Source organism: Pectinophora gossypiella, chromosome 27 (assembly GCF_024362695.1).
Source record: "Pectinophora gossypiella chromosome 27, ilPecGoss1.1, whole genome shotgun sequence".
Taxonomy (NCBI): Eukaryota; Metazoa; Arthropoda; class Insecta; order Lepidoptera; family Gelechiidae; genus Pectinophora; species Pectinophora gossypiella.
Window position 1 is genome coordinate 2952815 of NC_065430.1, and position 9739 is coordinate 2962553.

The 9739-nt window shown below is 38.0% G+C and overlaps 1 protein-coding gene across 2 annotated transcripts; it reads left to right on the top strand.

Moving 5' to 3' along the window:
* Positions 1 to 4: 4 nt before the first annotated feature.
* Positions 5 to 9360, top strand: LOC126378977 (grpE protein homolog, mitochondrial). 2 transcript variants are annotated; one of them, XM_050027543.1, is made up of 6 exons: positions 5 to 198; positions 1856 to 2006; positions 2756 to 2869; positions 3355 to 3498; positions 4612 to 4695; positions 5674 to 9360. In XM_050027543.1, exons 1-6 carry the CDS (start codon positions 110 to 112, stop codon positions 5785 to 5787), a joined length of 696 nt encoding a protein of 231 aa, XP_049883500.1. In that variant the 5' UTR covers positions 5 to 109; the 3' UTR covers positions 5788 to 9360. The 2 variants fall into 2 exon arrangements, with proteins under 2 accessions (XP_049883500.1, XP_049883498.1); XM_050027541.1 differs by having other exon boundaries at positions 6 to 198; positions 1853 to 2006.
* Positions 9361 to 9739: the final 379 nt, after the last annotated feature.

A 9739-nucleotide genomic window follows, 5' to 3' on the forward strand; every position in this document is an offset into this window, starting at 1 on the left:
TTTTGAACTTTGTCTACTGCACAAAAATTGACAGATAAGAATTCTTGGCATAACCTCTTTCAGCGATTTTGTTTCAAAAATCTTTAGAAATTATAATTTTGCTAACATAATGGCTTCGTTGAAGGTGTATTCGGTGGGTAGGCTGGCCAAATACGTGACAGACTCCACTCTCAGGAATCTACGAAGCAGTGTGTACAGGTGAACATTGCGCAACTTATCTTTACATTATAACCTATAATAATCGTCTTTTTAAACTTAAAAAACTCATTTTGGTTACGAAATCGAAATTTTATGCCTCTGAACAAAGCACAAAGTTTCTCAAAAGCGAAATCGATGTTAATTTTCCAAATTCAAAAGCTGATGTAATATTTGATTTTTATGAGTTTTTTGATGATTTATGTATACTTTTTCTTAAATAAATATGAATAATTTCAGTCATTTATTGCTAAATACCTGATCTATTATAGTATAGTTCTGATAAATATATCTTAACTTCTGATTCTAGTGTTCGTTTAGATAATATTCCTTGATGAGCTAGCTTGTTTTTTTTTTAATTCTTGATTTTGATATTCTTCCTGAAAACCTCAAGATATCAATTGTGTTTGATCCAAACGTGAATTTAAATTAAAAAGTAACTAGGTAACTAACTTATCATCATCATTAACCTCTTATCTGCCGAGATACAGATCTGTGTTCCGGCATTTGAAAGGTTAAAGTCGGTGTTGGAGGCTCTTGTCGGTGTATCATTCTCCATTCTTGTCTATGTTATACAAGTTCACTATCTAATTTATAGTCACTTTCTCAATTCTCAATTATTTATTGCATTCCATGTGACAATGGGGTATTACATAGGTATAGGAACTATAACATGGGCATAGCAACATTGAAGGGAAGATAGATAGATAGATATAGCTTTTATTATGAACTTATTGTGCAATTTTTTTTTTTTTTTATTAGCTTATACTTAATATAAAAAAAAGATGTGTTTAATTATGCTCTTCATCCATTTGTCTTTTGACAAAGGCCTCCTCCAGCTCTTTCCACTTATCCCTGTCTCTCGCCAGCCTTCTCCACATATTTCCTGCTGTATTTTTTATTTCTTCTTCCCATCTCTTAATTGGTCTTCCTCTCTTTCTTGTTCCATATCTGGGGTACCACTCGGTTACGTCTTTTGTCCATTTCTCAATTTTTTCTCGCATCATATGTCCAGTCCAATGCCATTTGATTTTTCTTATGTGTTCTGTTATGTCTTTGACCTTCGTCTTTTTCCTTATATCGGTCAGTCTCACTCTGTCTTTTCTTCTAACTTAGGATGCTCCTCTCCATACTGTTCTGACAAACTTGAATTTTTTTGGCTTGAACTTTCGTAAGAGACCATGTTTGACATCCATACGATAGACAAGGCAGAATGCAAGAGTTGAAGATTTTTGCTTTCGAGTGCATGGGAAAGTAACTGTCCTTCATTATTTCTCTGAGAGACCAGTATCTTTTCCATCCCAACAATATCCTTTGTTGCACTTCTTTGTTCATTTGATCTTTTGGTGATATGATCATTGAAGGGAAGAGTGTATTAAAATAAAAAAATGCCTCTCGTATTTCGTGTCTCGTGTTTTTCTTTGAAAGATTCATGCATGATAATGAAAAGTGCATGAATTTTAAAAGTGACTGTAAATTCAAACTAATAACTAACTATTTTTTTAGACTAATTCGTTTTGTAATGATAAAATACTAGATATGGCCATTCATTCTGGCATAATCAACAAGAGTGGCTCAAGCCTTGAAAAAAATTGGATAAAAAAAAACAAAATGAATTAATAAAAAAAATTGTAGACCAGCCCCCTCTAATTTCCAGAAGCACAGTCCACTACAGCACAGAGGAGCAGCGAGCGGACACGGAGGGAGAGAAGGCGCCCCCCCTGCCCGCCACTGTTGAGGAGTGCCACAAGAAGATTGAGGAGCTCACCACCGAGCTTACTGCCGTCAGACAACAGGCCAAAGACTTAGACGTGAGTCGTACTTTGTAGAAATCATACATACATACATAAACTCACGCCAATGATCTCATAGAAGTTTATAAAATACTACAAGGGCACTACAACATTAAACAATTAAGCACTGAGCACAATTGAGCACTCACTGAAACTGTACAAGATCCATGTGCAAGCAACCCCAGAAAACATTTTCTCCCCAACCGCGTAGTGGGCTCATGGAACAAGCTTCCAGAGTCAGTGATCAGTGCACCATCAGTGAACTCATTTAAGAATAGACTTGACGAACATTATAAAAAAACAAAAACCCAAGTGCAGTGATGTACACGCATCAGCTTATGCTGCTAGTGTACTTAATAAATAATAATAATATTTCCAATCGGGTTGAGCAGAGACTATGAAATTTCATTTGCTTCGATCCTGACACACTTCTCTTGCTTCCTCCACATTCATCAATCGTTTCATACACGCACGCCGGATCAGAATAGATTGTACTGAACCTTTTGGACATCCCCAAATGGTCAATGTAAAATATACTTTGTTGGTAAAGTGGCTGTGAATTTGAGAAGCAGTAGAGCTATCGTAGTTATCTGTTTGCAGGAGTTGTAAAAGAGAGTGGGTTTGAACCGGCGAAAGCAGTTTTCATACAAAAGCGTAAGGCTTTTCCTATCTCTTTCTTCTATTCTGTGGATACAATGTACGTCCTTCTAGGTCTTCCTCTGCCAGCTCTACACCTTCACCTTATGCCACTCATGAAATGCTTTCAGGACAAGTACAAGCGAGCGCTGGCGGACGGCGAGAACACGCGGCGCCGCATGATGAAGCAGGTGGAGGACGCGAAGGCCTTCGCCATACAGAGCTTCTGCAAGGACCTCCTAGATGTGAGTACTACCGCCGCTCAAGGTAGACTAGACAAAAGACAAAAATTAAAAAAAAAATACATTACATATATTACATAACTAGCTGTAAAACTACTACTACATCGGAAGCTGTATCGCTGAGGGAAAGACGTGGCCAGAAAAACCTCCCAGCACAGGACGCTACTCCTACTGTTTCATGTTTTCCTTTCTATTTTTTAAGTCCGGTTTGTATTACAAATAAAATTAAATACAATGGAAAAAAAAATAAAGACACTAATCCAAGACCCAAAAAAAAAATACAATGGAAGATACAATGGTATTCCAATTGCAGACGGTGGAAGGAAAGTGAAAAATAAAGAGAGTTTATGTGACATATTCATAGAAACAGTGTTTTGTGAGCTCCCTGACAGAAACAGGCTTCAGACACTAAGAGTTGATGAGGTCGGACATTTATCTCACAAGCCCCCTTAGAGTGGATAAATTTAATATAATTTTTGCCCCCAAAGGTGGCGGACACGCTGGCCGCGGCGGCAGAGTCGGTTCCCGAGACGGAGCTGTCTGAGGGCGGCGCGGGCGAGGCGGGCGGCGCCGCTGCCGCCCTGCGCCAGCTGCACGACGGCGTGCGGCTCACGCGCGCTCAGCTCACGCAGGTAACCACATGGCATCGCGCTCGAATGATACACAGACATAAAAAAACCCACACACTTCACATACTTTTACACACACTTCACATAATTTTACACACACTTCACACATTTTTACACATACTTCACACAGTTTCACACATACATACACACACAATATAACGTAACATGAACTACCCACACCTCACCGAACTATCTGTTAGACCGACGTGATAGGTGCCAAAGGATGTTTTCGTGGTACCGAACAGAGCATAGTACCCCGCTAGCCACAAGTTGGTAGTGTGACTAGGGATCGACGATCCAACAGTGTTGTGTTGGAAGTTGTATATATACGTCGCGCTGTGTAAACTTCGATATCGCGTTTCACGACTGCTTCAAGACTGCATTATTGAATGTGGCGCCATCTGTTGCATGTGGGCAGAAATAGCTGGCCAACTAGTTGGGTCCGCCACTGAATGAATTCGGTTTTCCGATATTCTCGTTTTGTACATATTTCCGCGTATGACCACAACACCATTAACACATGTTTATGGAACACGATGTTCGTGCGTCACCCAATAGGGTCCACATAACACCAGCGTCGTGGTTCACGCCGCGACTTGTGCTGAGTGAGGCCCTTTTATCTCAGGACGTCCACCACCACCTTATGATCATTTCCACAAACATCCGTCTTGCTTTTTTGTAATTGTTTTAGTGGAAATTTGATATGATGTTGTTGTCTTTTGTTTCAAAATTAAAAATATCTTTATTCAGTAGGTAACATATTTACACTTTGAATCGTCAATTTTTACATAACGAACGTCTCATCCGCCTAAAACTACTGCAGCTTCTCACAACCTGTATAGCCGGGGAAAAGAAGCTGCAAGAAAAACCTCGGCACAGGGCCCTAGACGTTCTTTAAAAAAATAAAAATAAACGTAAAATATTGGTATACAATTGAGTAATTTAGCTGCCTAATATCAGTTCTCAGACAGTTAATCCCATGCATTCATATCTTCTAAATAATCACTAACTTTATAATAACCTTTTTGTAAAGTTTTTGTTTTGTGTGTGGCGTCCTTTTATAATAAATTATTTCTATTCTATACAACGCTGACCATGACAATGTTTTACCTGCAGGTGTTCAGTCGACACGGATTGGTGGCCGTGTCGCCGCTGCGTGAGAAGTTCGACCCCAACCTGCACGAAGCGCTATTCCAACAGGTTAGTAGAGCGTGTCGTTAAATCCGACAGATGGATTGTGTCTATCTTTTTCTTCTTCTTCTTTGCGAGTCGATTGTGTCTATAAGGTAAATAAATAGATTAAATATATAGATAGGTAAAAAACCAGTAACACCAATGTTCTATGCAAATAAAGAATCTGAATCTGAAAAAAAATAGGTAATAAATAGGTTTTTTTTCTATTTATTATATTATACAAAAATCATGTTTCGCCAAACTGCAAAACAGTTTGTTGGCGAGCTTAAACACCCAATACAAATTAAACAGCTTGTCTATGCTTCTATATTTAAAAAAAAAAGAACGTACATACATATATATAAGAACGAATCTTCTACGAGCAGACATATCTGTGCAATATTATGGATCTACCTACTCCACTCCAATCTCATCAGTCATCCCGTGATCATGGCACTTGCAACAGTGTCGAAATATCGGGAGTCTCATATCCCTACTTTAAACGCGGTAAGAACCCGTTATTATGTGTTTTAATTATGATAATGGCCCCGATTCCAGCAGACACCGCCTAATTTTATTTTAAGTTATATCCGTCATTTTCATATCCGTCGAAAAGGAAAGGGACGGATGATTCAAAGCTCTTAATTTTAGGAAGAATGAGTAAATGAATGAATAACCCGGGCGAATCAAAAGGTACGTCGCTGGTATGCAATCCGTTTGACGTGCTGTCTACTTAACTGTGTCGGGTTATTGACGGATGTAAAATTTTTACACGGTTTGTTTAGATTTGTGCTTAAAATTGACGCGTGTTCCATAAATTTCATGCTTGTCGATTATCCGTCCCTTTCCTTTTCGGCGGATAAGAAAATGACAGATATAACTTAAAATAAAATTAGATGGTATTTACAGGAATTAGCACCAATAACCGCGTAAACTTAAAACCTTGTATACATATCTATAGATTTTAAAAGTTTATTGTTTAATCGTCACCTTTTGTTATTTCAGGAGGTTGAAGGCGCGGAAGCGGGCACAGTGGTGGCGGTGAGCAAAGTTGGTTATAAATTGCACGAACGCTGCGTGCGCCCCGCACTCGTCGGCGTCGCCAAGCCATCCTCCTAGTGACTTGTCACAATTTCGTCACTTGTGACCTGTCACAACCTCGTCACTTGTGACATGTCACAAATCACTTGTGACACGTTGACATTGTCATACTTAGCCCGTGGCATGTCGACTGTAAAATCACTTGTGACATGTTGACATTGTCATACTTAGCCTCTGTCATGTCGACTATGTGACAAATCACTTGTGACACTTTGACATTGTCATACTTAGCCCGTGTCATGTCGACTATGTGACAAATCAGTTGTGACATGTTGACATTGTCATACTTAGCCCGTGTCATGTCGACTATGTGACAAATCCAACACACTTGTTGACAATGTGACATAAATTATTCTGACGCTATTGTTGATAATAATTCCAAACAATGAGGGATTTTCCAATCGGCGTTCCCCAAAAACACGATAGATGGCGTTGTTAAGTTTTTTCTTCGTTTAAACTTCTAATTTCATGGGTAACAGACATATTATGCATCTTTTATCTTTGTTTTTGAGTATAAATGATGACCCTTTTTATTACACCAAAGTACAATTACAACTTCCACCCTTATTCTGATCAAAATAAAGAGAAGCAATATAGGTAGCAACATCATTCTATACAAAATGTGATTCAAATATGAAGCAACAATTAGTTTTATATATGCTTCTGCCGTAACATTTCATTTTTGAACAATTATGTACCCCAGCAATGAGAAAGTAGGTAATTATCACTTTAAATCTATCGTGTGTTTGGGGAACTTCGATTGGAAAGACCATCATTGCGTGTAATGTCGGGTTTTTAAGGACTGTAATTGTTAACTTCGTTATGACCGTGCCATTGCAATGATTTTGGCACAATTCCTTACCCCGTGCGCCATTATCGTGAGGTGACTCGGTCAAATGTTAGAACCCGGTCTCGGTCAAAGGTGATACCGTCAAACTAAAAGTTATTTACAGTGATGCATATCAATACTGTACGGTCACGAGCATTAATATGTATACACTTTGGTACCATGTCACATTAACTTTTTGACAAATTGAACTGTAAGTCTCACTAAATGTCAAATATGCTAGTGCGACAGAGTCCTAAAGTGGGTACATTATATTGCTCATGACTGTACAAACCGCAAAAAATATGAAAATTTCTGTTGTATACTTAAAAAAAACCTTGAATTTTGTAACAATTTGTTATGAGGAACTTTTCAGGGTACGTTCCTAAAAATAAATACAGATGGCGCTGTACAGTTTTTGTTTCGTTTAACCTTCCAATATCACAGACATGCATCTTTTATCTTTGTTTTCGGGTATAAATGATGAGCCTTTTTATTACAACCAGGCACAATTACATCTTCTACTCATACATTGTTTTAAGTTTACGCGGTTATTATCATAATTAACTAATTATCGACCATGTGGAATCCAGTAGTAGGTGTTGTAAAAAGCTTGAAACGGCCTAATGTGGTGAAAAAACGTGAGGACACAGTGAGTGCGGTTTGTCGTAGTGAGTTTGGTGCGAGTTCAGATGGTTCCGAACATTCCGATATCAAAAACATAAACAAGCGGCAAAGAAAGAGGGTAGACAGATATGTCTGCCCGTAGAAAATTATGGATCTACCTACTCCACTCCAATCTCATCAGTCATCCCGTGATCATGGCACTTGCAACATTGTCGAAATATCGGGAGTCTCATATCCCCATTTAAACGCGGTAAGAACCCGTTATTATGTGTTTTAATTATCTTCTACTCATTATTATTGTGATGAAAATAAAGAGAAGCAATATAGGTAGCAACATAATTATATAGATAATGTGATCCAAATATCAAGTAACAATTATTATTTTTATATATTCTGCTGCCATTATATTGTATTTTGGAATAAGTATGTATCCGATTATTCAGAAAATAGGTAGGCAAATATCACAATTGTTTTGGTGAACGTAGCTTGGAAAGTACCTCATTGTAACGTCACTGACTTATTCGATGTTGTGATATTAATAAAAATATATTTTCAATATTTTCCATTATGAAAACTTTTATAATTTGCGCACAAACTATCCTTGTTTATGTCATGGCGATCTTTGTGACATTGTAGCTATTTTTGTGACATTGTAGCTATTTTTGTGACATTGTAGCTATCTTTGTGACATTGTAGCTATCTTTGTGACATTGTAGCTATTTTTGTGACATTATAGCTATTTGTGTGACATTGTAGCTATTTTTGTGACATTGTAGCTATTTTTGTGACAATGTGACATGGCCATTTTTGTGACGTTGACCTTTGTGACACAGCAGTGTACGGTCACGAGTACTAATACGTATACACTTTGATACCATGTCATGTTAAATTTTTGACAAATTGAACCGTAAGTCCCATTAAATGTCAAGTATGACAGTGCGACAGGGTTCTAAAGTGGGTACATGATATTGCTCATGACTGTACTCAGTGGCGGGCCTAAGGCCGCCACAGTGAGTTATGAATTTTATAAGTCTGAAATATTAACTGGTCACTCACAAGGCAACGCTCTCCTGTTATGGCCCGGGACAGTGGTTCTCAAATGCTATCACTGGCATGGTAGGCGTTTAACACGTGTATATCGATTATCGAGTGATTTATAATGCATTTATATGTAAAAAAGTTGTGCACCCCCTCGATTTGTGTTCCAAAGATTACTATTATTATTGCGTATGGCAGACAAAAATAAAATATCCTGCGTGGATCATATATCCAGCTGAAGCTCCCCTAACCAAGTCTCTGCCGCATCCGTCACACAATGCAGCTCGGCTATACCACCTGGGAACCGGTGCAGAGGGCACTCGTTCACTATGTGAGATATGGTTTGATCTGGGTGACCACATTCACAGTATGGCGGGCGACTCCTTTATATTATTATATTATTTCCGGGATAAATAGTTCTCTTTTTCGATAATAATTTTAACGAACACAAAGTGTAACTAGTGGTAGTGGTTGATTTAAAACAACATCACGCCTGAGTCCCTGAAGGGTAGGCAGAGCTGTATTTACCATCAGATGAGATTGTGGTCAAATGTTTGCTTATCTTCCTACCTTACAAAATTCGCAAAAACATCAAAGGTTAGTAAGGCTGGCAGAGGAAGACCTAGAAGGACGTACATTGACCAAATTGGAGATGTCTTTAGAAAAGGTTCAGTACGATCTACTCTGAACCGGCGTGCGTGTATGAAACGATTGATGAATGAGAAGTGTCAGGATCGAAGCAAAGGGAATTCCATAGTCTCTGCTTACCCCGGTGGGGAAAAGGCGTGAGTTTATATATATGTTCGTACAAAAATTCCCACCCACAATATCACTTGTGTATTTAACGCTAAGTTTGTATGGTATATAATCTGCAATTTGTATGGAACCCAATTATGATACGGCATTAGTAGACTTAGAACTTTCCAATTCATGAAATGTATGATTTTGTATGGTACAGAACTAGGCTCCTTTCCCAGCGTTTTAAGTCCATACAAAAATGTATGGTGTCAATTTTTGTATGGAAGCGCGGGAGCGGAGGGTAGTTCTACTTGGTGTTCGGAGGTAGTTGTTGATTAAATAAAAAATGAATTTATTGTTTATGGTTTGTGTATTATTTCAAATTCAAAAATATCTTAGGTAACATAGTTACACTTTTGAATCGTCATTCTCCTAAACCGTAAATAATCGCTGAACATACATGGGGGTGTTTCTAATAGCTAATGAGCCCCTCTATTCAATTTTTCATTTTGAACGTGAACTTCTGGGCCACCCTGTATACATTACAAGTTATTTAATAACTAGAGGAACACATTCAATACCAGACATTATACCAGATGAGGTGTACCACAGGACCAAATAAAAAACTTTGTTTAAAATATATAATATTTATTTTATTATTTATTTTGTACGCTTCGCGCCTACTCCCATACAATTTATTATCCGAGTCATATACAACTATACAATTAACAAAATAGTTAT